Source organism: Haemaphysalis longicornis, unplaced genomic scaffold, assembly GCF_048455015.1.
Source record: "Haemaphysalis longicornis isolate Haplotype H1 unplaced genomic scaffold, Haemaphysalis longicornis Haplotype H1 scaffold_2, whole genome shotgun sequence".
In the NCBI taxonomy this organism is placed as follows: Eukaryota; Metazoa; Arthropoda; class Arachnida; order Ixodida; family Ixodidae; genus Haemaphysalis; species Haemaphysalis longicornis.
Genome location: NW_027526295.1, coordinates 125,645,061 through 125,673,035, shown reverse-complemented (window position 1 = coordinate 125,673,035; position 27,975 = coordinate 125,645,061). Strand labels below are relative to the sequence as shown.

At 46.7% G+C, this 27,975-nt stretch overlaps 1 protein-coding gene across 2 annotated transcripts in view; it reads right to left on the bottom strand.

The window, feature by feature from the left end:
* The window catches only part of LOC144169191 (alcohol dehydrogenase [acceptor]-like), a 106,944-nt gene that overhangs the window by 8,771 nt on the left and 70,198 nt on the right, over window positions 1-27,975 (bottom strand). Inside the window, exons 8-9 of one of the 2 annotated variants that reach the window (XM_077698230.1) lie at window positions 24,131-24,294; window positions 20,353-20,530 (exon numbers count right to left, since the gene is read on the bottom strand). The exons of the other annotated variant lie outside the window; for it this stretch is intronic. Of the exons in view, the coding sequence (XP_077554356.1) occupies window positions 20,353-20,530; window positions 24,131-24,294 (342 nt within the window). The remainder of the gene's footprint in view (window positions 1-20,352; window positions 20,531-24,130; window positions 24,295-27,975) is intronic. 2 annotated transcript variants of the gene reach the window in all.

Sequence of the window (27,975 nt, the reverse complement as noted above, 5' to 3'; positions counted from 1 at the left end):
AAGGCGGATGCAGCGATGGCGTAGAGGTAGAACACCCGCCTCACGTGCAGAAGGACCGTGGTTCGAATCCCGGTGCCGGACAATTCCCACCGGATTTTAAAAAAAAATCCGCGTAATGATGGAATTGCACATAGGGGCTTGGGGTGCGGCCTGACCCCGCAGATCGTTGCCGGTAATGCACTCCCTCACCCAAGCAGGATTGCCCACCCTGGTGTAGTAACGGCCACAACCTCCCATGAATACGCCAATTAACCCTCGGCCCTCAGTCCCCAGCGGCTGCGAAGCAACTGACCACGGCGGCGGTCAGACCTGTGACGCACCAGAGGCAGTGGCGGTCCCAAGGGGGGGGCGAAGGGGGCGGTCGCCCCCCCCCCCCGAAGAGGTCCTCAGTTTCTTATTTTTAGTTTTTTTTAAGCATTACACTTGCGCAAAGTTAAATCCCAGCGGGTTGCACTGCATACGCGCGCACGCCTCCATGGTTATCACCACCTCCGCAGAATTGGCGCAAGGAGAGGAGCGATTCTTTATTCGCCTCGCCCCCCCCCCCAAAAAAAGAAATCGCCCCCCCCCCAAAACCAATCTCTGGGACCGCTACTGAGCAGAGGGTGCTAAGAATCCTTGGATCCGGACAGGCCGCCAATGGAATCTGAACCTGGCAACGCTTAACGCGCGAACCTTATCTAGCGAAGCAAGTCTCGAGGTGTTGTTCGAGGAATTAGAGGGCATTAAATGGGATGTAATAGGGCTGAGCGAGGTTAGGAGGCCAGGCGAAGCCTTTACGGTGCTGAAAAATGGACACGTCCTATGTTACCGTGGTCTAGAGGACAGAAGAGAACTGGGAGTGGGATTTCTAGTCAATAAAAGCATAGGTGGCAACATAGACGAATACTATAGCATTAACGAAAGGGCAGCAGGTCTTGTAATTAGGCTCAATAACAGGTACAAGCTCAAGGTGGTGCAGGGCTATGCGCCAACTTCCAGCCACGACGACCAGGTAGTGGAACGCCTCTATGAAGATGTGGAATCGGCAATGGCTAAAGTAAAAACACAGTATACCGTAGTTATGGGGGACTTCAATGCTAAAATAGGCAAGAATCAGGCTGGAGACAAGGCAGTTGGGAACTATGGTCTGGGCTGTAGAAATAGCAGGGGGGACCTACTAGTTCAGTTTGCAGAACGGAATAACCTACGCATAATGAATACCTTCTTCTGTAAACGGGAGAGTCGGAAGTGGACCAGGAGGAGCCCGAATGGGGTCACAAAAATGAAATAGACTTCATATTATGCGATAACCCTGGCGTCGTGCAGGATGTGGAAGTGCTCGGAAGGGTAAGGTGTGGTGACCACCGTATGGTAAGATGTCGAATTAGGCTAGATTTGAGGAGGGACCGCAACATGCTAGTACGAAAGAAGCCGATAAATGAGCTAACACTAAGACGTAAAGTAGAAGAATTCAGGATCGCGCTGCAGAACCGATATTCCGCTCCTAACGAAGAAGCCGAGCTTACGACATAGGAAGCCAGCGACAACCTTACACGCATTATCACTGAGTGTGCAGTAGAAGTCGGGGCACTATGGCTAGACAGGATACTGGTAAACTTTCACAGGAGACGAAAGATCTAATCAGGAAACGGCAAACCATAACAATCTCTTCCGCAGCTGACAAAATAAAACTAGCGGAGCTCTCGAAGTTAATCAATAAGCGTAAGAAAGCTGACATACGGAAGTATAATATGGACAGGATCGAATACGCTGTAAAGAACGGAGGTAGCCTGAAAGCAGTGAAGAGACGTCTTGGCGTGGGGAAAAATCAGATGTATGCACTTAAGGATAAGCAAGGCAATGTCATCACAAATAGGGATAAAATAGTCACAGTGGCCGAGGAGTTCTATAGGGATCTGTACAGTAGCCGGGACATCCAGGATAATGCCGAACGAGGCAGTAGTTCAGAGGAGATAGACATTCCACCAGTAACGACTGAAGAAGGAAGGAAAGCTTTGAAAGAAATGAAAGGAGGCAAAGCACCTCGTGAGGATCGGATAACAGCAGTCCTCTTGAAGGATGGCGGATAAATTGTACTTGGAAAACTGGCAAACCTGTGTACGCAATGCCTAAGGACCGCAATGGTACCGTAATCTTGGAAGAACGCGAAAATCATCCTAATCCATAAGAAAGGCGACATGAAGGACTTGAAAAATTACAGGCCGATCACCTTACTGTCAGTCGTCTACAAGGTATTTACCAAGGTAATCGCTAACAGAATTTCTGAAACCTTAGATTTCAGTCAACCTAAAGAACCAGCAGGGTTCCGTAAAGGTTATTCAACAATGGACCATATTCACACGATCAATCAGGTGATAGAGAAGTGCGCTGAGTATACTGAACCCCTATATATAGCCTTCATAGATTATGAAAAAGCGTTTGACTCGGTCGAAACCCTAGCAGTCATTCAGGCATTACGGAACCAGGGGGTAGATGAGCATTATGTAAGAATACTAGAGGATATCTACAATGCGTCTACAGTTACCATCATCCTCCATAGGGAGAGCAGTAAAATACCTATAAGGAAGGGTGTCAGACAAGGAGACACAATCTCTCCAATGTTATTCACAGCATGTTCACAAGAAGTATTCAGAACATCGGATTGGGAACAGGTGGGAGTAAGGGTTAATGGAGAATACCTCAGTAATCTCAGATTTGCTGATGACGTTGCCTTGCTAAGTAACTCGGGGGACGAATTGCAAAGCATGCTTTCCGCACTGGGCGAACAGAGTAGAACCGTAGGCCTGAAAATTAATATGCAGAAAACTAAAGTAATGATGAATAACCTAGGGACAGCACAGCGGTTTGAGATAGGTGGTGAGGCAGTGGAAGTGGTAAGTGAATATATCTACTTAGGCCAAGTTGTGACCCCAGATCCCAACCATGAGGCGGAGATAATTAGAAGGATCACAATGGGGTGGGGTGCATACGGCAGACATTCTCAGATAATGAATAGCAGACTACCATTGTCGCTGAAGAAGAAAGTGTATGACAGCTGCATCTTACCGGCACTCATCCACGGGGCAGAAACTTGGAGGCTCACTAAGAGGGTTGAACTTAAATTGAGAACGACTCAGCGGGCAATGGAGCGGAAAATGATAGGTGTAACATTAAGGGACAAGAAGAGAGCGGAGTGGCTCAAACTGGAGCAAACTGGTGTTAAAGGCATATTAGTAGAAATTAAGAAGAAGAAATGGACGTGGGCAGGGCATGTAATGCGAAGGCAAGATAGCCGCTGGTCATTAAGGGTAACAGAGTGGATCCCTAGAGAAGGCCAGCGCTGCAGGGGGCGGCAGAACGTTAGATGGGCAGATGAGATCAAGAAGTTTGCGGGGATAACTTGGTCACAGTTGGCACAGGACCGAGGTAATTGGAGAATAATGGGAGAGGCCTTTGCCCTGCAGTGGGCGTGGGTAGGCTGGTGGTGGTGATGATGATGATGATGATGATGATGATACTTAAGGCACGCACGCAACCTGCGTATGTGCGACGCAATTATACAGCCCAGTAGTGGCGCTGGTAGAAATTTGTAAAGGGTGAGGAGTTTGCAGGTTTTTGATATGAAGGGGGGGGGGGGGGGTCGGAGAGAGTGTTCGAGTGTCATTGTGTGCTCTGCATCCCATGGTAGAAAAAAACAGTTCCGTTTGGAGGGGGGAGGTGGGGCGGGGGTTACGTGCCCGGTTCCCGGTCTGCCACCTACTGCAATCAAAATAAACAACTGATTGCTTTTGTACAGCAGTGGAAGCCATGAATACGGAATAAAGTTTCAGAGAAAATGCAAGATGCTTTTATAAACACCGAGGCGAATCATACGACAGTATGCTTAAAAGTACGTTTCTGTAGTCACGACTCTGTACTAGCTAAGAAGGCATTGACTTTAAGCACACACGCCAAGGGCTCGCCAACTTCCGTCGTATGGCAATGACATAAGCCCTCAGTGACCAGAGGCATGCTAAACATATTTTGAAGTGAAATTTTCGCGCTAATGGTACCAAAATTACGTGACTTTTTGACCGGATCTTGCGTCACATTCGGTTTATTTTTTGTTCCGCCGGAAGTGTTCCCTCCTCTCACAGATGGCGCTAAGCCCCATGAGCAGCTTGAGAGCCGCCATTTTCTGAACGTATGGGCTTCTATGGAAGCTTCGCTACCAGTTACATTTATCTTGCTTCAGTTATTAAAAGCCAAATAGAAAATTATTCTGCATTCAATGAGCCCGTTCGCCTGATTATCAGGGGTGACTAGTTATACTAACAAGTGATATGTGTTAGTGTGGATGCATCGTAGCACAAACAAATAATAGACTTCTAAAATGCACATAAACATCGTTCGCATCTACCGTCGTAAAAACTATATTCTGCCCTAAATACCACCAAGAAAACAATTGATGACGTTCTCTTACTTGAGGCGAATAACGATATACACAAACTTTTTTGGAGTCAAACATTTGACCTGCATGCAGAAAATGGTAGGCTTAACTTTGCTCGGGTTTTACTTAAACGTTTTATCAAACGCAAGGATACCTTGTTTTAAAGTAAAGAACACGTGTAAATCAACATCTTCAATGTCATAGCCGATTGTGCTCCGCCTTCCATAGGTAAAGAGAAAGCCTATTCTGCTTTTTTCTCTAATAAAAATGTCTTTTTTCAGGCGTGCCGAAGGTCACACCAGTAACTCACCTTGTTTAAATGTTTGCATGATTAATTCTAGCCTTATTCGAGGCAAAGCCTACATTTTTATAAAACTTTTTTCTACAGTACCAAGCCGAAGTTTTCATGATAACTAGAAGGAAACAGCAGATATATATCATTCGTCGGCTTATTTAAATTCGGTTTCCGGGTTCAGTTATGCATACCCATGTTTTCATGTCAAATTGACTGCCTTGCCAGAATAATAATGGTCGTAGACACATAAATAGAAGCCCTAACGAGATAAACATGTTTTATAGCTGAAAAGAATAGTTAGAAACTGCCCCTCCGTATCTAGGGCACTTGTACTTTAAAATTAATTTTGACGAAAGTTTACCGCTAAGTTTTCATATACAAGGCTTTTGTCTTTCTATGGGTGTGTTAATGTAAATTTGTCAACAGGGGCGCATTCTGATCTACGGGCTGGAACTGTGCAGATTTCTGTGCCTCGCGACGCCTTTTTCTAGATATATAATTAGGCGTCCTTAGATGAAGCAGTTCATTTTATAGTTATCTGCCGACACGGCAAATATGACGCCAACGATGGTAGTATGTGAATTCTGTAGTTACATCATGTTGGCCGCAAGATATATCGAGCCGAGCTACGAGCCACAAATATTTTTGTCTTCCTTGGAAGAAGTGTAATATTAGCCATTGTATATCGTCTTCATCCCATGACATATCCGCCGCTTCGAGGGCGAGTATCCCTGTCGAGGCCGCAATAGTTAGGTAATAGGTAGGCGACGGCGAGGCTCAAACGATGATTCGATATTATGTAGTGCAGATGTCCTTGCCGCAACGGTTGAGGATAATGAGCTTGATGAACAGTGTTTCCGGAAGAGAAATGCCCGCCGGTGCTATGATGAAACGTACAGTGGGGTGCACTGTTAAAGGAGCCATGAAGAGAAAATGCAAGTTGGTGTTATTCGAAAGATTTCGTGTTTTATAGTGCCCCCAGCGCTTGTCCGGATACAAACAGTGCTTTATTCACTGAGAAATTAAACAATTTAGGTTAAAATTTTGATTTTCCCGCTAAATCATGCGTTTTCGTGGCCCCAAGTGACATCACGGGAACCGACCGCTCTGCAGCCTAGAGTACCTTCATTCACGCATCCGCCGTACAGGGTAGAGACACGTAACGCTGGCGCCGCCATGTTCGGTTGCTCGCTCGCCGCCGAAGCAAGTCATTGTGTCAAAACCGCGCTAAAATTATCGCCGCAACGCGGTTTACTGAAGAAGTTTGAATCATATTGTCTGTTTCGCGTTCCTAGGTCTCGTGGGAAACGAAAAGAATAACGCGTTGAGCCCGTTGGCCCAATTGCGGCGGCACGGGACCGTTCAAAGGTTGTCTCCACCCTGTAGCGGTGTTGGTTTGTTCCCGCGTTTCTTTACGTTCCGTAACCTAGATGGCGCCACCATACCGTGGCAAGCGTTTGGTTTGTTTTTGCCCGCATTTAAACCTGGCTTGTTTTTGTTCTGGGAGAAAATATTCGTTCCCTGAAACAGTGCTCGCTCGACAAATGGGGTCACGTAAGACACCGTTGCTTGCGTCAATCGGCCAGTGTCGTCTGAGACAACCCCAAGCCCCATAGTGCTGTGCAGCTATACCAAAGCATGCTGTGCGCAGTACGAACAGCAGAACGCATCAGTACTTCTATGTTTACATGTGCTTTCGTAACTTCCACTGTTTGTCCCATCATTCCTATTGCTTTGTAAAGAATGTGCCCTAAATTTAAGCGCAAATCGCTCGTTCGTCTAGTTTGTAAGCTCTACCTAATTTGCGTCTGCTTCTGCCAGCCTCCGCCAATCGCAGAGCTTAGCCCATGTGACATCACAGGTTCTGTTGCGGGAAATGAGCTGGTGGGTCGCATGACCATTCCCGTTTTTCCTAATTATGTAGCTTATTTGAGCGAAGTTTACGTTAAAAGTGGTGTCAGTATGATTCTAACGAGACAATCTTTTGAATGAACCAAACTTGTGTTTTCTCTTCATGGCTCCTTTAAAGGGAAACGGCGAGCGCGTGGCCACTGCGCTCCGCGAAGCGCCGGCGCCGAGAAGTGGCGAGAATCGGAGACAGCCGGCACATGCGCACTGACCGCACGAGGCGGCAGAAGCCGCTCTGTCGTCTGCTATGGCGCTTCGCCCGGCCGTTCAGATCCTTCGAGTGCGAAATCCCTCAGCTTGAGCGGCGCAGCGGAGCGCCGTAGCAGACGACAGAGCGGCTTCTGCCGCCTCGTGCGGTCAGTGCGCATGTGCCGGCTGTCTCCGATTCTCGCCACTTCTCGGCGCCGGCGCTTCGCGGAGCGCAGTGGCCACGCGCTCGCCGTTTCCCTTTAACAGTGGACCCCACTGTACAAAGCGGGTTAAGACGCGCACGACACTGGTCATATTGCCGCGAAGTGGGCATTGGGTTTCTTTGTTTATATTTTGTTTTTGTTGCCCGTCTGCGCCCGGCTGCGTTATCTGTGTCCCAAGCGAAGCGCGTGTTACATTCTTTATTTTTATGCCGCACGGGTTACCTCATTCTAATACGGAGAGCGTTTCATCCTCACGTCACTAGCCTTGAATGATCTTCTTTAATATACAATGTTCTAGATGTAAACCGACGGTTCGAGAAACACTCGCGTCGCAAGATAAAATCCTGCAGAGCAGACGCCGCGGCATTCCGATCGGCGACGCCCGCTTGCGTACGTCACTTTGCTGACTGTGCTTCGCCGCCTGTGTGTTCTTTGAGTTGTTAGGGGAGCACAAGTTCGCTCCAATAAATTTGTTTTCCTTGAAAACAACTGCGGCGTCTTTGGCGTCGTGACATCTGGTGGAGGAGCGGGGTACATTTACTTTCAGCCCTCTTAAAATCGTCAAGCAAGCCCAACTCGTTCCAGCCGCCGACAGCAAGGCCTAAAGCCGGAGTTTGGACTACTGGCAGATAAATTGAATGCGGAAGACGTCACGGCCGGTGCCACGAACAACGCATCCACGATGACCAACGCATCGAGCCCTCCTGTAGTTCTGCAGCAACCCCGGGAACCGCCATCATTTCATGAATTACCTACAGAAGATCCTGAGGAATGGCTGCAGCATCTTGAGAGGGTCCGAACCTTTAACCGATGGGATGACGACGAAACACTCAGGCAAGTGTTTTTCTCCCTTGAAGACTCCGCATAGATTTGGTTCGAGACCACGAACGTACGCTGACAACTTGGAGCTATTCAAGACCGAGCTCTCCAAAACGTTCATGACTCTGGCACGCAAGGAAGGGGCCGAGCAGCTGCTAAAGACACGCACGCAGCATCTCAATGAAAGCGTGCTGATGTTCGTTGAAGAGCTGAAGCGACTTTTTCGCCTTGCCGACCCAGAAATGAGTGAAGAAAAGAAGCTCATGTTTCTAGTGCGAGGATTGAAGCCGGAGCTTTTTGCTTGTCTTGTTCGTAACCCTCCGAAGGCGGTGGCTGAATTCGCGTCTGAGGCGGCCGCGATGGAGAAGGCGCTTGAAGTTCGAACGAGTCAGTACGACCGCCCAGCCTATACGATGGTTTCGGAGACGATAGGTGCCGGGGCCATTAGCTCCGACAAACTACGTGAGACCATGCGTGAAATAGTGGAGGAGGAGCTGCGGAAGCTTTTCGTCACAACGTCGCATCCCCAAGTCACTTGCCTAACTGACGTGATCCGGGAAGAAGTTCAAAACGCTTTGGGAACTTCGATGCCATCCGATGTACACTCCGAGCCGCAAGCTATGACGTACTCCACGGCTGTTCGTCGACCCCGCCCAGCTCCAACACGTCGTCAAGAAGCCCCGCCGTACCGCCGTCTACTGTCGTCCACGCGACACCCTGCAGCCCGAACCCAGACACCGAGGAAAACGGGCGTATGACGAACCCCCGATAATCGTCCGCTGTGCTACCAATGCGGAGAGGCCGACCACCTCTACCGTCGCTGTCCCTACAAGCGCAAAACCGTTCGAAGCGCAAAACATAAACGAGGGACGACGACAGAGCACAGGGACAAGCACTTGTCCGTGTGCTCTCTCGTCGTCCCTCGCTTATGTTTTGCGTTTCGAACAGTTTTGCAATGGAATACCAACTTGCCCAGAAGTCCGCTTAATCCCTACAAGGGGCTAGGTTCGCGACGGTTCTCCGTCGACGCCCCAAGCCCCCCACCCGGACAGGGGCCTACTGAGATCGAAGAATACCTCTCCAACACCAACCGAGGACCAGCCCGCTTCAACCGTTCACCGTCGCTCTACGCGTACCAGTCGACGAACCGCCGTAGCACTGCTGACTTCTCACGTGGAAGGTCCCCCAGCCAACGCAGGGGAAACTAAAAGCAGCAACTTCTGGGGGTAAAGTTGCTCTACGACGAAAAATTAGGAACCCTCGAACGACGCAAAGACGCACCGAAGACACTGATTCACAAGATGCCCTCATCCACACGACCCAACCTAACCCTGACGAGACTCCCGAACACGACGACAGCTACACTGCGCGATACGTACCCGACATGACCGAGACTGCCGCTGAGACGATGACGACAACTACGACGCACACTGCCCGACCGTCAACACGCACAAGCCGAGATGTGATGCCACGACGCACCCGGAACTCGAGGAACGCGGCGTCCGACGTCAAGGTGTCCATCAACGGATTTGGTGTAGTCGCCCTCAGAGACGGGAGCCGACTACACAGTAATGAGCGGACTATTTCCGCTTAAGCTGAAGAAAGTTATTACCAGTTGGGACGGTCAGCACATACGCACAGCAGGAGGCCATCTCGTGACCCCAAGTGGAACGTGCATATCGCGCGTCACCAGAGACGGCATGGCGTACCCTGCTGCGTTCGTTATTTTGCCTAACTGCTCCTGCGACGTACTTCTCGGAATGGTCTTTTTGACGGACAGTGGTGCAATCATTGATCTACAGACCAAGCCGGCGGATAACGTTTTCCTCCGATCACTTCATGACGCCGGAACCACACCCCGAACACCGTGCTGCTGTAATGATCACCGATGATCATGAGCAACCTAGCTGCCCAGCAGCGTCCCGACCCCGACTTACGCATCATGATAGACTACCTCCAAGGACGCAACGTCACCGCGACCATAGCCTCCAAACACAACCTCCTAGCATTCAGCCTGAAAAACTCCCTCCTCGTGAAAAAGAATTCTCCGAATCAGAACAAGTCATCTTCTTGTCATCCCGGCAGATCTTCGTGACGACATTTTGGAAGTGTGCCACGACGACCCATCTTCCGGACATCTCGGCACAGCCAGCACAACTGGAAAAATCAAGGCAAGGTACTACTGGCCCCCCCTTACATCCGACGTCACCCACTACGTCCAGAGCTGCTGTGACTGCCAGCGACGAAAAACGCCACCGACGAGACCCGCCGGATTTCTTCGGCCGATCGCCGTCCAATCAAAGCCCTTCTAGCAGATTGAACTGAACCTTCCGGCGCCGTTCCCTACGTCGCGATCTGATAACAAGTAGATTCTCGTAGCGGCAGACTACATGACGCGCTACGCAGACACCGCCGCTCTGCCAAAGGGGACTGCACAAGAAGTGTCACAGTTTTTCATAGGCCAAGTTGTGCTTCTACATGGAGCCCCTGAAGTCCTAATCACGGACCGCGGAAGGGCCTTTCCGCGACGGTTATGCGAGGAATCTTACGCTCAGCAACACGGGTCACTGAGGAACGACGGCATACCTCCCCCAAACGAACGGACTGACGGAACGTCTGAACAAGAGACGAAGTTCTTCCGTATGTCACGTTTGCGTACAACATGGCTGTCCAGGAAACTACGCAGATGACCCCGTTCGAGCTTCTGTAGGGAAGACGGAAGACGGCTGACTACGATGCTTGACGCCATGCTTCCACACGTAGAAGACGATGACCTCAACGCCGACGTCCAAGGATACCATCTGCGCGCGGAGGAGGCCCGCCCACTCGCTCGAGTTCGAACAACGGACCAGCAGCTGGTGGATGCCGCACGCTACAACCTGCGATGGCGTGACGCCCTGTACTGCCGAGGGGATCGTGTGTGGGCTTGGACTCCCATCCGACGACGCTGACTCAGTGAGAAGCTTCTGCGACCGTATTTCGGACCCTGCCAGGTTCTACGACGTGTTGGCGCACTTATCTATGTATGAAGTGATCCCCGATGGTGATTCCGGCACATCGCGACGACGCACGCGACACGAAGTCGTCCACGTGGTTCACCTCAAATCGTACTGCCGAAGATGGCGACTTTTTGTTGTTGTTTTTTGTTCGGACTGTCGTTTTATTTTAGCATCGGGTCGATGCACTCTTAGAGGGGGGATGATGCCGCAAACTATGTACGGGTTTGTTTATTTATTTTTTGTTTTTACTGCCCGCCCGCGCCCGGCTCTTATCCGTGTCCCAAGCGAAGCGCGTGTTCTATTCTTTATTTTATGACGCACGGGCTATATCATTCAGATAAGGATACTGCTTCCCCTAACGTCACTACCATATAATAAACTTCCTTGAGCTACAATGTTCTCGATATGAATCGATTCTTTGAGAACCATGCGCGCCGAATGATAAAAAGCCTGCAGAGCAGACGCCGCCGTATTCCGACTTGCCGACGCTCGATTGCGTCTGTCACTTTGTTGGCTGCGGCTTCGCCGCCTGTGTATTCTTTGAGTTGTAATGGGAGCACAAGTGGGCTCCAATATACGTGTTTTCCTCGAAGACAACTGTGTCGTCTTTGGTTTCGTGACAATATATTTGCACCCATTATAGGAAAGTACACATCCAAAAAATACCTGCGGTAAAGTGCTAGCAAAACTAAAAAACCTAGCCTACCACAATACTCGATACCTGCCCCCAAAATATCGGAGCGAAATTCGGGGTACGTCTCAGTGCTCGAGTGCACCGTTCTACTTGAGCATTCTCAACTAGTAAAAATGGCATGGGGCTGTGTTTGGATTTATTTCGTTTTCATTTTAAACAGCGCTAACACTGAGGAGATAGGGAAAAAGGACGATACAGGAGCTGACTATCAACTGAATGTTATTTTGAGACACACATCTAGTTAAGCGCGTTAAATTTTAACATCAGCAAGCAAAGAACTAGTGCAATCTTTCTGCCGCCCTGACGCACCCGCAGCTCTGAGCATTGCAAACCAACTTGTTTATCTGACAGGCTGACAGGTTCTTTGCAAAACAGGTATGTGAGTTCAGAATGCGTGAACTACTTTCCCTGTTGCTTGATAACCCTACTGATATAAAAAGTTAGAGATAACACGTACAGCTAGGTCTTAACAGGTACGGCATGGTAATGTTACTTCGATGCCGAAGAACCGAAAAAAACGGAGTTACTGCATTTGCAAATTTTTGCCTTCACACTACTCAAGATTACAGAAGAGAGCAAGCCTAGCTACAACTGATCTTACTCGCCGCGGCACACAAGCAAAAAAAGCAGTCCATCTATCCCCCTGTGGCTTCAAATGCTGTTGTAAAGGGTAGCAGCTTCTGGGTGTTGGTGATTTTGAGCGAGAAGGCAGACGCGTCAGTGTTTAAAAGGGGTTATTTTTATGTAATTTGCGGACTGAACGTTTCCTTTTCTGCTAAGCGTAAGATAGACACACACAGAAAACACCTTTTTTGAGTAGTGGGATCTTCGGAGTAGTAAACAGAATGTGGAAAACGCAAGAGCATACCAAAGCTCCAAAGTCTCAGATGCCGCCGCTTTTTTTTTTTGTCCTTTCAATTAGCTAACGCGCACCTTGAGATAACGAGGTGGTCAAAACTACCTCTAATTTGTTGATAATAGTGGCATATGCAATATTTGAGTTGTTCACCCCCAAGTATAATCTCGATATGGGCATGTTACGTAGAAGAGGGTGCATATCTCCACGCATCTAACACAGTTTTAAGTTGAAGTATGATATTTCCCACCGAACGACTTCGCCTATCTAGATTTGTAGATATATGCGTTGCTTTATCCTGCGAAAAGTTTGCCATTTTTCGGCGTTGAGACCCATTTGTCATGACGTAGGATAGTGTTCGTAGGTGCAACAGTAGGAGACGTTCTCTATATTGTTCAGGTGCGGGAGTGTAGTAGCCGTGGTCGCAGTGAGCACAGTAAATTAGTTTGGTTGCTTCTTTTCCGGCGTCATCCTTCCATTTCATCGCATCGTGTATGGATGTCCATGGGATATAAATTTCCATCATTCTGGAGGGCAAAATTTTCCCAAACCTTTTATGTATTCCGCCTGGCGCATAAAGTCTTATTGCTTGTTAGGAGCCCGTAAAGAGGTACATGCTCCTATTTCATATATTGTTTGTCTAATTGGATTGCCAAGAGGATGGCTCGAACTTGGACTTTTCCCGTTTCTATGTGTAGAAAGGTCATGCCCTCGCAAAGATTGCCAAGGCAGCCCAATGCGTCCGTTGTTGCCTTAGTGCCTTTGTATTCATCTCCCGCTACTGTATACTACATCTTCGCAGTTTTGGAACTTTCCTCTAAGGAATTTTTCATGGCTTGTTGTCTCTAATTACGTACGTTTGAATCCCTGCCTTTACGAGGAGGAAATGTTTTTCTGGGATGTCGATGGATCCGTGACGTGTTGATTATGTCTTACAGTGGCTTTCTCTCCATAACGAGTGGCTAGCCATCTATATACAATGGCCCGTGCAGAGTTTGATTCTTCCAGCGGTTCCATTAGTGCTAGAAGGGCTCCTCGGCTTATTTCGGCAAAGGTGTTATATTCATCCAATTTCACGACCTTTTTATCACCGTGAAAATCTGGAGGTTTATTGATTGATTATGGGATTAATTTTTACCAACTAGGGATCTTTAACGTGCGCCGAAGATGGGGAACTTGAGGGCTGTTTTATATCCTGCTGTGATAATGGTGTTTATTTTGCTTTGTTTGGTGCTGGTACGTTTGTGGTAGTGCAGCCTGTAGGATTTCCCGCTAATGATTAGTGCTTGCAGCAGTCGTATAGTTTCTTATTCTATCATTGCTACTCCTTCTCTACATCACCGCTGATTTACAATGTGGGCAAATCGGTTGAAGAGTTTTGGGTTAAGATGATCGTTACCCAGGCTCTACCGCTGCTCAGTACGGTCATGCAGGGACTTCTTGCGTGAACCTTCTCTGGGATGACATCTTTGCTAACCTTTAGCGTGTCCCGTCAGCTTCCCCACGCGGCCCCATAAATCGTTCTCAAAACCGAGCTTACGGCTGTGATATAATCTTAAACTAGGTAAGTAGTTCGAAACTTCGTTTTATTAGACGGTACATACTGGATTTCGTTTCTTATTGGTACATAATTTAGTTTGTCCGTTTTCATAACTTAGGCCTATTTTTGAGAGAGTGGCTGCAATCTTTTGCGTTTTATTTAGGAGGTTTAGTGTTGTTGCCCGTTTCTGTCCTTTGAACGAAACCTTCTGGTGTGATAGCTTCAGTTGAAGGCACAGCTGGTGGCCCTGTCTCGAGAGCATGCTACCACAAACAGGGTGTAGAACAAACCCCACTGCGCAGGTGCGCCGCCTGTTAATTGACCTATCCTCTCCTTCGCCGTAGTATCACTGTCCTCCATACCACATTTGAGTGGCCGCGCGGTATTTTGGATTTTGCCCAGCTCTCTAATCTATCTGCCTCAGTTGTAGCTTCAAGTAGGCAGTGAAGGCGTGTTTCCGAGCGCCTGACTCCGCACGGTTAGCGCACGCAGCAAAATGAAAAAAAGTAAGCCTAATAACGCTATCGCGTCACATAGTTATAATAATAAACGACGGTTCGCGTTTACATTCTGGATATGGGGTGACAACTGAGTGAAGGACCGACGTTTTAGCCACGAATGATGCTATTCAAGTGCAAAATTCATGCACCTGTCCGACTGTCCCACCTACACACGATCACACGACAAAGGTAACTGATATGCAACTCCTTTCTTGTTACACCACACAAACTGGTGCATGTCACATTTACTAGGGAAGCTGTTTATTTTGTCTTTCTGCATGCGTTCAACAGCAGTACGTCGTCCGTAAACAGGCATTAATTAGTACAGTCCTTCTATTCCGCTAAGGTGGTATTCCGTTCAACAGCAGTACGTCGTCCGTATACAGGAACTAGTACAGTCCTATTCCGTTAAGGTGGTATGGTAGAATAATCAGGGACACATAAAAGAAAAGGAGAAAGCACAGAGCCTTGAGGCGTCCCTCTGCTACTTAGCTTGATGTCCCAGGTGATACACCCTTTGTCTCACATAAAGCTGGACGATGTTGGAGAGCACCGCCTCGTGGCGGACCCGGTCAAAAGCTTTTTTGAGGTCTAGGACCACTGTAGCCCTAGTATCTAGTGAGCATCCGCCTATGTTAATCATTTAGTGCTTAAGACAGAGCTTCACGCACAGTTGGCTACCTCCGTTGCTACCTTAAAACCGCATCCGCCGATGTTAAAAAACTTGCATATCTAACGTTCGTTCGACCAAGGCTAGAATATGCATCATCAATTTGGAACCCCTCGCAATCATATCTTTCTCATGATTTGGAATCGATACAAAACCGTGCCACCCGTTTTATAACATCACAGTACTCCCACACAGTCAGTGTGACGTCACTCAAACAGTCCATCAACCTCCCCACCCTCGCTACACGCCGCGTTATCGCTCGTTTGTGCCTTCTACACACCTTTTATTTCCCGTCCCAATCACGACATGCTTTATTAACGCCCCCACCAAGAGCTTCTGCCCGTCTTAACCACAGTCACCTAATCTCTAGAATCAAGTGCCGTACATTATCAATGAATAGTTCTTTCTTTCCTCACGCAATAGAAATTTGGAATTCCCTACCCAATGACATAGCTTCATGCCCTACCCGAAAATTATTTCGCAAAAAACTTGAAAAGGCGAACCTTTCAGCCTTCACGTGATACCCCTGCCGAATCGATTGTGAAAACTCCGGTCACGTTTTCTCTTTTTTTTCTCTCTCTCTCCCTCTCTCTGTCGAGTAATTATGTTTACAATAGTTTCGCTATTCCTAACTGATGTTGCTTTTTATTGTAGTTTTGTTGTTGTTGTTGTTATTTTCGGTGTATGTATTCTTATACCTTGGCGCAAGCCCCCCTTATGTAATGCCTTCGGGCCTTTAAGGAGCAAATAAATGAAATAAAATCACGTACTCAGTAGATATATTCCCTATGACCAGGAATGTGAACCCAGTTTATTTATTTATTTATTTATTTATTTCTTTATTTATTTATTTATTTATTTATTTATTTATTTATTTATTTATTTATTTATTTATTTATTTATTTATTCAAAAATACCCCTAAAGGCCCTCACTAGGAGGGTATTACATAGGGGGCAGGATACATTGAGAACGAGAAAAAAAAAGAATACTAGCAGCACGTTAATAGGCAAACAAATAAATACAAGTGGGTGTGAGGCAAAAAAAGAAAAAAAAGAAAGCAAGAAAGAAAACAAACAAAAAATCTTGAAGGAACTCTAGAACCTATAAAAGCACTTTTTAGTAAAGTTAACATACGAAGTAAGTGTGTAAAAGTTCTTGGAATTTGGTCGGATCTGTAAAATTTACAATGTGAGATGGTAGGGCATTCCAATCCACAATTGTGCGAGGTATGAAGGATTGTGAATATTTGGAAGTGTGGCATTTCACACGTGTCACTTTTAAGGCATGGTCCCGTCGGGGAAAGATGGTCGTGTCGATGAAAAGAAATCAGGATGAAAAGAGTGATGGTACAGTTTATGAAACAATGATAAACGTGACAGTTTACGTCGATCTGATAGGATAGGTAAAGATGCGCGATGTTTTAGAGCCGTGACGCTGGTATGACGTGAATAATCTAAAAAGATGAAACGAACGGCACGATATAATCCAGAACACAGAAACAAACGACCCAAAGCCCTTCGAAGGCGATTCTAACGCTTCGATGATGTTGTCAACGTGCCTGCGGCCGAGTACGGTGGCCACAACACCATGACCCTGTCACAGGTCGATGAACAGGAAAATTCCATAGCCTCCACAACAATCCGCACGGATGCTCTAGAGGTTGAAGGAAAGGCGGACAATTCCGTAATACTTACCTCTACTGCAGCAAAAATTATCACTGATTCCAAATCTGCGACCAGGAACTTCACCATGGGAAGGATTTTACCCCAGGCGCAACGAATCTTCAGGAGATTCAAAGAGTCAAAACTCCGAGAGGTCCAAAATATATGGTTGTCAGCCCACTCTGCTCTGCCGGGAAATGAAAACGTTCATTGGGAATCTCGAAATCTTCGCCTCCAAGACTGACCGGAAACAACTGAGCCATCACTGCGCACAGGGGATAGGGGACGCATGGTGCCTTATCTGGACATAATCATCCCAGATTAGGAAAAGCCACGCATCCAGAATATCATCGCATATTCAGAAAGTGGGAGTCAGGAGGATGGCGTCTGCTACAGTACCTAAATTCGTCGAATCCAGTGATCTACAGTCGCTGCGACACCGGCTCTATAAGGGCAAGCATAAAGTACGTTCACTGTAGGCTGACCTTCAACGCAGTCTATGAGCTTGCCTCCTGAAATACAACAGCACACCTAGAGCACTAGAAACAACTTCCTCGGAGCCGTGGGAGGCCATGTGGCTCATTTCATTTCAGACCTGTACATTCAATTCTGGGCCGTCCACGTAGGCCAACACTCCGCCAGGGACCACGGACCTACGTCTATAGAGGGGGGGGGGGGGGGGGGGGTGAGGGACAACTAAAAAGGCCTCCACCTCTTTTTTTTCCCATTACTGTCTCGGGTAAAATAAAGTTGTTCACTCACTACCATCGTCACTGCCCACGTCAATAAAATTACCAGTATTCTACTATCCCATCTATGAAGGCAAGTCCTGTACCATTGGCACTGCTTCCGGGCGGCTTGCTCGTTGAAATCTGCTTCGGGACTGGTCTGCCCACACTTCGAGCCCCACTCAATGCTGATGGGTTGCACACACATTCTTCACTTCCCGCAAGAAAATAGAAGGACATGGTTGGACCTTATATCAGCGATGCACAGAGGCTGGCTTTGGCGAGAAGTGTCGCACGTTGTGCTCTCCAGAGTGACCAAGGCAGGTGTGGTGTTGATTGTGTTAATGTTGGAGAAGGCTCCTCATACCAATTCTGAAGGTATCATGACTGTTGTTCGCCATCTTGTGAGCATGAACCTTCCGCTTATAAAATCGGACATAGTGATGCCAGACGAGATGTTGTCGGAGAAGGCGATGATAGCTGTAAGGAGTTTGATTGAATATCAGGTGTGCCTGGAAGCAGCTAAAAAACGAGCACTCAAGTTGTTAAAACGTGGGGGCTTGGACGTTTCAAGAGGTCGTTTTATGCTATTCAGATCAATATGGCGGTCTTATGTTTCTTTCACACAAAGCTTTATTTCCTTTCTGTAGGTGAACCCTTTGCTGTGTTAAATTCAGAAGCTGTCGTTTAATTTCTGCGTGCTGATAGGAAAGAAGAGTTAAGTGGATTTAGCGTAGACATAAAGTATCTCTGCTATTTTTATCAGACGATAAGTTAATAAATTATGTGGAGGAAACAAGTATTCCGGACAATGATGAGGTTGCAATTCGGAATTTATCTGTCATGCCTGCAGAATCGTTCAAGGAACTTTTTTTTGTATAAGGAATGCATTTGTTGGCTTTAACGGTGAGGTATTTCAGAAATCGCCAGCTCCTATAGCAACAAAAGTTGCCCAAGGTGCTAAGTTTTATTTTCTTGGCAGCAATATGTCAGAAAGTTGAAGTGAAATTTTCGAGATAGGTTGAAAGAATTGTCCACTGTGTTCATGAAGCTTGTATTATTTGCAGCTACGGGCACATTAACGCCTATAAGATCGCTCTTAACAGGCTTCAGGGTCATTACGGTTATTTACATTTCACACGTTACGCAACAACAGGAATTAACCTGCAGTTATTTGAATTAACTTTATCTTTCACCTCGAACCACACCTGCAATTAGGTATAAACCCCAGCAGAACATCTTGTTTAGATCAATATTTTATACATCTTGTTCAGATCATTAATCTTATATCATCGTATAATGTACGATAATTCAACATTGAGACGATTCGCAAGTTTTTTTTAGTCCCTAGAGATTCTAATTAACAAACTTTTACTGTAGTGTTGTCCTACACGTATATGGGATGTCACAACGTATGATGAAGGTACGCAACTTATATACCGTAAATGTTTTTTTTTCTAAAACTCGGCTGAGTGTGTCCTGCGGTTTAACGCATGCACAAAAACAAAAATGACAGCTTGGCTAGTAAATGTTGCATGCGCCATACCCTCCAGTTTGTTGAGTGTTTGAAGGAACTTACTTGTATAACAGACACCCTTGCCGTGTTAACGCGTGTATATGGTACAGTCGGAAAAGTGCGTGAATTTTAGCCTCTTAGAGCATCATTCATCGCAAAAACGTAAGTTCTCCGTCCACCTGTCACTCAAGCGCACAAAATGCAAATGCACGATATTCTTCAGTGACAAAGCGCAATGATGTCAACAAGGTGATAACACAAGAGAAGTAGTGAAAGCCTTAAACATAAAAACTTTTGGGAAGAATGAATAAGCCACCCATCCTCATGCCTGTTAGATAGACAAAATAGTTTTCTATGTTCAGAGCTGTGAGTTCGTTAGGTCTGCTAAAAGTTTGTAGTTGTTTATTGATATACAGAATGAATGCGCATGAAAAGATGTATGTGTATATGTGTATGTTAGATAAAAAACCCTTTCGTTAACAGTCAGCGCCTCTACCGTCACGCTTTCTTGCCCGGTCTTGATAGTTCAGTTTAATATGCAACCGTACCAACTAGCTAGGCTTTTCTTCCTTTTGCGTTTTCATTCAAAACCGCGTTTATCGGTGTAAAAGGTTGGCGAGCTGGTACTTGTTGCATGGTTGCTTTTCGTTTTATTTGCAGATGAAGCTGTAAAAATGGACTGTTATTGAAGATGTATTTATCTTTGCGACACATTCAACACAGGTGCCCTATGTGTAACCTTTCCATACTATCTACGTTCAAGGGGCACGGAGCTTGTAATACAGCGGTCCTATAATTTCTCGCAGGCTTTCCATTCCCAGCACTTCGTTACTACAGTATACCTTTGTGGTCGTGGAGTGGCAACATATTTAAAATGGCCCGAGTGCCGGATTTCCAGAAAGTCGAAATTCTACGCCTCTCGCAAAAAGGTTATTGACAACAGTACATCAGCTCATTTGTGAACCGGTTTCTGAAGAAAGTAAACAGGATTATGCAAGCTTTAAAATGAAAAGGCTGTTTTGGCAATGGACACTGCGCGCCTCCGCTCATAGCCAAACAAGGGTGAAGCAGGCGTTGCTTGCTCAGAGTTCCTCTTAGGCCATAGAATTTGGTAGGATCTGGATGTCGGTGCGCACAACGCTCGTATCCGATGGAGCTTACGAAACGATCGTCTGGGAAGAGTGCCATTTCCGTTAGAAACCCACTTTGGACACCGGCCATGAATAAAAACGTTAAAGGTTGGAATAGGAGCAATTATTTTAGCACTGTTTAACTTATCAGGGAAGGATACAAATTCACTAATTAGTGTTACCGAACGTAAAAAGTGAACTTTGGACTTACCTTTTACCATAGTCTCAATATCTGCTTCATGAGAAAGTAGCTGAGGGTCGATTATAGGGTGGTCGAATGGATTCGCACTTTTCAGTTTTATAAACCCGCTTGCCTTCGGACGCAGAAGTACTGGAGCAACAGACATGAAGTAGCTTCTTAACAAAACGTGGTAAATTGTGGGACATTGCTGGAATAAAACAGGAGCCATTGTAAATTTATAAAGGGTATACATATTTACAAAGCCCAGGGGAACAGTTGGTAGTAGGCTATTCATATGTTTGATTGGTCCTTACTGTTGATCGTGCATCTATAGGAGTGGAAGTGGCAAAGGTAATGTTGCTCTGACAATTATAGATAAAAGACATTTGCGTGCTTCTGCAGGAATTTGTGTGGTTAACTGTAAAACAATTTCTCGTCTATGCGCACACGATATTGCTAGAATAACTGCTATGAGGATCCGCGAGGTGACTTCGTCAAGGGTATGTTTGGCTCAAAATGATACAAAAACGTGGGTACGACATCGGCGCTTATTCGACGCATTGAGCGCCGAGCCATGTCGTTCGCAAAGTTGGCCTGCAAAAACGCGAATATACGTAATGAACAGAAATACGGGAAGTGTTTTGCCAGCTGCTTGGAATTGTGCATTGTTGTGGCAAGCTGGCACAGCAGTCTCCGCCCTGAAGGTATTTCGCTGTTAGTAACGGTATTATATAGCAGTGTTTCAATGCTTGAAGAAATGCTTCCTTTCAAATACCCTTTAACATTTGTAAATGGCGAGTAGTACCGAGCACGACGTGAACTGTACTGTGGCCCGTGTCAGGTATGGGGATTGCTATTGAAGTCTGGCATGACAGGTAAGAAGTATTGATCAATGTTAACAAATACCGATGACGAAAATTGCGATAAACACAGGCGAGTGTAGAAGCCCATCAACGTGCACCCACAAAGGCTGTATAGGCGTAGGGAGCTCTAAGAAGTTACAGTGAGACGCCCTCGTCGCGAGGACACGGGGTGAACTCAGTATCCTCTTTTTACATGCAGAAAAATGGGGGCGATTGCCGTTTTTCTCACTCTTGTACAACAGGGTAGTGCTTGTCTTAGCTGAATTACTTTTCTAAAAATGCTTAAAATAAGCACTGCTATTAGCACAACCAGGGAGCGGTCTCATTTTACTGCCGTAGCGGTTATTCCTTTGTATTCCGTTTTCATTACGAGAAAAACAACAGTTCACAAATATGCTTTCTTTTCTAAAATTTTAGCTGGAAATAGGAAATCTTTTCATTCAGGCCAATTGTTGTGACGAGAAAAAATTACAGCCGTTGCACTCGATGTGAAAGCTGTGGGAAGTGCAGAGCAGTGATTCGAAATAATGGGCTGTAGCGCCGTTATCCCTTCACTACTACCACCCATCACGCTCTTCGCCGCAATGTCACACTCCTCTCTCGATGAACGGAACGGAGGTTTGTATAATGCTATTTTAATTTCCCGCTTTCGCAGTGCTCGCGCGCCCCCTGCCTGAAAATGCGCCATCGGGAGATCTGTAATTTTTTTAGTTGCTTTTCGTCCGGCACGTGCCGGCGCCTCCGGCGCCTTAGTGCGCAGTTTGGAGCGTGACATTGGTTTCTTTCACTGCCACTTTGTTTTTCGCTAAGCAAAAACCAACCAAATGAGCGTTCCTAACTAAACAAAAGCTGGCACTGGTGGTTAAATACGTATATTCTCCCTAAACTCTACCTGCAGTTTTCTTTGCGCTAAAGAACGGGGAGATGTATGACAAGTGCCAGAGGTTCACGACTTTCGAACGGTAATGACAATATAACAATATAAACCACTTAATTTTCGAAATCTTTGTGGGTCGCCGCTACGACGGTACATCGTGGGGCTCTACTTGGGCCCAACAAGAGAGCTACGACGACAAGGCGAGCCCCTTAAAGGGACACTGAAGTGAATTTGTCAAGCTCCCGTTTTTGCTTGCACTGCGTAGACTGGCTCAAATTAGCACACTATTCATCGTTTATCCGGTTGACAAATCGGTAATTGTTTTACAAAGCGCGAAAGAAGAAAAACTACCATGCGCGGTTTGCGGCGGCCGCACCAACTAAGGCTGTGACGTTGAGAGGAGGGGCGCCGTGATTGGACGATGCCCAAGGTTAGCAATCACAGAAGTTTCGGTTTCGGTTTCGGTTCTGTAAAACATAACCAATGGCTTTGTTGGATGGGCATTCTCAATATCTCAGTAATCATCGTACCGCGCTTCTGCCATGTTGTCGGCTGTAAAATGCACAAGATAAGCCTCCCAGGACGGCTTGTAGTCGTAGCATTCACTAGCCGAGACCTACGCAGTGCATGAACGCCCTCCGCGTACCCGCAGACGCCCAAATGTCATGCGCTTTTCCCCCATATTTGGAGCTTGCCTCGCTCATGCCTGTATCGTAAAAAGCGTGTTCGCACCAGGCCAAGGGTCTGTTCATTTTGGCCTGTGCCCACTGCCTGCAAGCAGTCGGTGCTTATGGCAACAGCACGCCAACGAGAACTCGCTAGCGCGCCAGTGCCAGCCTGCGCGCGTTTTGTGAACTAGTTCGTGTAGCCATGAACGTTGCGGCCCCAAAAAAGGTGAACTCAATATAGAAAACATCGGCGGAAAACAAAAAAGTTAACTTACAAAAAAAAAGCACGTACCCGCGGGGATTCGAACTCGTGACTCGCAAAACATTTGGGGTGAATTTCTAGCGCCCCAGACTGCTAGGCCACGGAGCGGGGCGGGAATGCCTTGCTAATATAGGGTATATATTGTACAACCGGTTTACACTTTTATTTAGTTTTGGCATTTCAAGCCGCTTAGGTGACTATTTGTTGTACTGCGATCCTGCAGTAAGCGTTGCCCGAGTTTCCACAGTAGCTCACGTCTAGCAATTGCATTTCGTAGACGGAAAAGCGTTCGCAGATGCGTAGTCGTGCTGCTGACCGCTGTGCTTGTTCGCCCAGCGCAAAAAAGTGCTTCCCGCGCCCTAGTTTTACGCTGTACGGTAAAAATATCAGTTGATTTTATTTGCTTAGTACCTATATTGTCTTCGCTGACTCTTCTCCCGCCTTCAAGAGGCCTTATATTTTCCTACTGGCGTACCAGTCAGCGAAGCGTCGCATGTGCAGCGCTTGTGTGAAGCGACCTTGACTTGGAGCTAGATACAGTGTACAAACAAACCAAGTAAAGAAAGGCACATTCTTCCATTCACAAACGTGTCCTGGCTTCGTTTCAACTAAGCGAACGAATTGCGACCAAGCAATTTTTTTTTAACCTCCTTGATTGCGACGACCCGCCGGCGGCCGGCGGACGAAACGCTGGGCCGACTGACTCTGTCGGCCGGGGAGCCGTGCAGTAGTGCAGCCGTGGCGCAGCCAATTGCCAGCTCATCCCCTCCTGACGTCACACGAAAACGCCACAGAAAATGGGCGAGCGTAAAGGGAGGAGGACAGCGTTTTCGAATTAGTTTTTCTACTAAATAAAATCGCGTAAACGCGCCTAGAGTGGTCGAAACATGGCCTGGGGACTCCGGACTACAATTTGCGCTAGTAATCCCGCAATGTTTACATATCACTTCAGTGTCCCTTTAAGTTCTCTGCACTTAAAACACGGGTTTTAAGTGCACAAAGATAAAAAATGTAATGTCCGCCATTCTGATACGGAGGCAAAACTAAAGTGCAAGATCAAACCCCTAATTCTCTTTTCCAATGACTCACAGTGTTTGGCATAGAAATGAAGTTTGTTTAAAGGTGTTAATTGCTTTACCTCTGGGGTACATCCTTCAGGGCAATACGGGTCAATCTTCGGCAGTTCAATAGGTTTCGGGTACTCCGAAACCATTAAAAATTGAATATCTGGAAATCGTGGGTCAGAGTTCTCAGTGTTTATGAAGGCAACTGAATCTGCCCCTGAAGGGTACATTAGAGATCCTGCAAAGGTAAAATGTCATTAGCACCATACAGGGCACCACTTGTGCAATTACAGCCTTTATACCTTGCAGCAAACTGCGGCTTTGCTGCTACCCGGTCGTGAGCAGAGGCTGAGACCACATATCAAATGAACGTGTTTATTCACCGCTCCCTGCTCCTTGGTATCGCAGCACCGCCGTATCACGCAGTTCATAGTCGACTGCCCCCCGGTGCGCAGATGCAACGTTCTTTTATAGCTGTCACTCGCGCACGGCGCCTGCGCACTGCTGGCTGTTCATGTTCCCCGCCATACGTGCCGGTTGTTTGAGGGCGGTGCCCACAACCTCTAGCTTGACTACATCTGTATAAACTATGCATATGCAACTACATTGTATAAACTGTACCTCTGGACTTTGTCTGAAGGTAAATTTAGTTTTCTAGGAAACAGGGTGGTTAAAATATAAAATTTGCTTCAATATAACGATACCTAGCGCACGTATTTTGTTATAATGCACATCTGAATACCTACGTTTTCTGTCACTGGTTACCTGATCAGCTGGAAAGCCTTTGATTTTGAAAGGAGTGTCACTGAAATAGTAGGTTTTTTGCTATCAATAGCGAATAAATCTTATTCGACTTTTAGAGCACCAGTGACTTACAAATGCTACAGCAGGGACATGACAATATGGCCTGCAAAAGGACATACAAGGGTATGTCTGCATTTTGTCTCGCCGTCCTTCCTTTTCCTTAATGTCAAGCTAAAGCAGTGCTTTATAAGTTATTTCCTGCTACTTCGAGTATGTGTCTGTTCCTTCGCTTTCATTTCTTCATCTCACGGCGCGAATAACATCAGCAAGCACACTGGAACACGCCACAGAAGGGTTCTACGGGGCTCGTGTGCACCTGTACTAACGTGCTAACAGGGGCGGCTTACCCATAGTTCAATAAGTTCAAATGAACCGGGCCCCTCTGGCTCAGGACCCCTCTCCTCCCCCCACCGAGAGCTGGTAAAAATGGCAGACATCACGCTCGCCTATTCCTCACGAAGTACGGCGCCAATGCCAATGCCTACTACTGACACAGCTCCATTGCGCATAAACCCAGTCCATGCCGTAGCAGCAATACAATCAAACAATGTCATCACAGCTTCCGCCACAATACCAGTGAGATCCAGCGATACCGCCGAGTAGGCTGCAATCAATTTGGTCATCACCAACACACCCTCATCGGGCATCGTATATTACTGACTGACTCCCAATCTGCTTGCTGCCGCTACGTGACGGGACGAATCACCCGCGTCAGCTCCAACATCCTAGCACACCGACAAGCACTCCCGACGACCCGCATAGTGTGGATTACTGGCCGCTCATTTCTTCCTTGGGACGAGGTGGCACACGCCACACCCGCGAGCTCTTACTACCCATTCCCAGAAGGCACCAATGAAATACCTACTGGCCCGCGATGTCCTAACCCTTCATCCCTTGCTCCCCCCTTACACCGTCATCCTAACCCACTACCGGAACATTCGACGACTCTATCGTCCCCACACATCCCTTCATCACAAACACCAACGCCTGCACATGGCGCCGCCTACAAACCGATATGTACCACAACCACACCCGAATTCCCTATGCCTCCCCACCCTCTACCGATTCAACAGGCCATTCTGCAACTCTTCCAACACCACCTGCCACCTAGTCTAGACAGGTCCGGCCGATCCTCCTCTCCCCGCCCCTGTCGCCTCCTTTCCTTAGCATCGCGAGCGTGTGCTACGCTGCAGCCAGCTCGAAGAACAGGATGTCCTGATACCCGGGCGAAGACTGCAGCTACGCCCCGCTGCCTACCGGAATAGGATGGTCACCCATAGCTCCACGTGTGACCCAACTACAATTCCCCTATTTTTTCGCAAAAAAACGGTTTCAACAACAACAACGAGTTGGGTGTTAGGTTCGAAATTGTTTAGGCCTCCTGCTGATTTCCCCTGATTGAACCCGAGAATATCTTTTACCATAATGAATGCTTCTAAAAGGCTGTTCGTTGCGCGCGCGCACGCTCCACTCTCCTCATTCTCCTCCCGCAACGACGCGATCAAACTTAAAACTTATGGGAACTTGATTCGACCCCATGGCTGCTTCGCACACTACTCAGGGTTCCCCACGGGAAGTGGGTGAATTTTTTTTTCTTTTCTGAAACGGTAAATAAAAAGAGAAAGCATCATAATAAATATACATGACCTATGTCATGGTAGAATTCCTTCGAAACGTATAACGTATTTTGTAAATTTGTAAAGATTTCGTTAAAAGGGAAATTTATTGCTCACTTTATTAGCAGGAAAGGCGTGCGCAATATGAATGGGCTTCCTTCTCTCATAAAAGTCGATATTGCATGCAGAAATGTAATTCTATTACCGGTTTCAAAGTGAGAGATCAGATCCCAAATGAAATTATGTATAGTTGTTTATTCGATAATACTTATATATAGATATATATATATATATATATATATATATATATATATATATATATATATATATATATATATATATATATATATATATATATATATATATATATATATATATATATATATATATATATATATATATATAAAAATTCGCTGTCGATGTATTTTTCTGTAGGCTCCACATTTTATAAAAGATTTAGCTGCCCACCCGTAAAACGAAGCTATTTGAATAATAAACCATCTAAATTATTAGTAGTTGTGCTTAGTCGGCCTATACAATATACATACCATTTGCATGGAGACGCTGCCTCAGGAGAGCTTTAATTTGTGTTGGTGGATGAAATCACAAAATACCCAGCCGATTGGTAGCGTATCAACTATAGGGATGCTACGAACACTTTAACAGAAAAACGCCCAGCTGTTTCTTCGGCATTGCACACATAGGCAACAAAAGCGTGCGCTGCTGTCTTAGGGTAACAGAGAGAGGGAGCAATTTTTCATGAATGGCTTCCCAGTTTTCGAACGAAAACGTCGTCTATTCAAACAACGCTAAGCTGCGCAAAAGGTTAAGACGAATGGAAGAAGCATATACGACTCCGACTGCACTTTTAAGGGTCGCCAAAAATTCTTCCTTTCGTCTTAACGTCTCGTGCGGTTTACCCTTTATTCAGTATGAACCACCTCGATCGACAGATTTAACGCAAGAATTCCTTAACGTGAACCGCAGGCAATTCATCAGCACCAAATATGGCCCCGAATATGCTCACTATCTGCACATGTCGAACGACACAGCCCCTGTCACGTAGCTGCCTCTTTTAACCCTCCTCCTACCTCCGATGAAAAACGCAGTGCAGGCTTTCTGAATGCAACTAAATTTTCCAGCATTCGCTTCCGCCGCGCTACATCTTCATACCATCATAAGACCAGAGGGGGCACAACATCGCTGTGACCATGCGCTCACACATGCTGTTGTTTCAGGCCACACTGTTCTGGGCCGGTCATTCCTGGCTTCCTAGCTTTTTTCGACTGAACTACCAAGTTCCACCACCACTTAGTCCGGTCCTTCGGCTATATCCGCCATGTTTGGACGGAACTGCTATCAACGCTTGGAAACCCGGATTCGGCACGTGTACGGACGACGCATGCGGAGCAAACTATAAATTTAAGCCAGCCGCCAGCATCGTCGCGCACAACACCGCGGCGACCATGCGCTCACACATGCTGTTGTTTCAGGTCAGT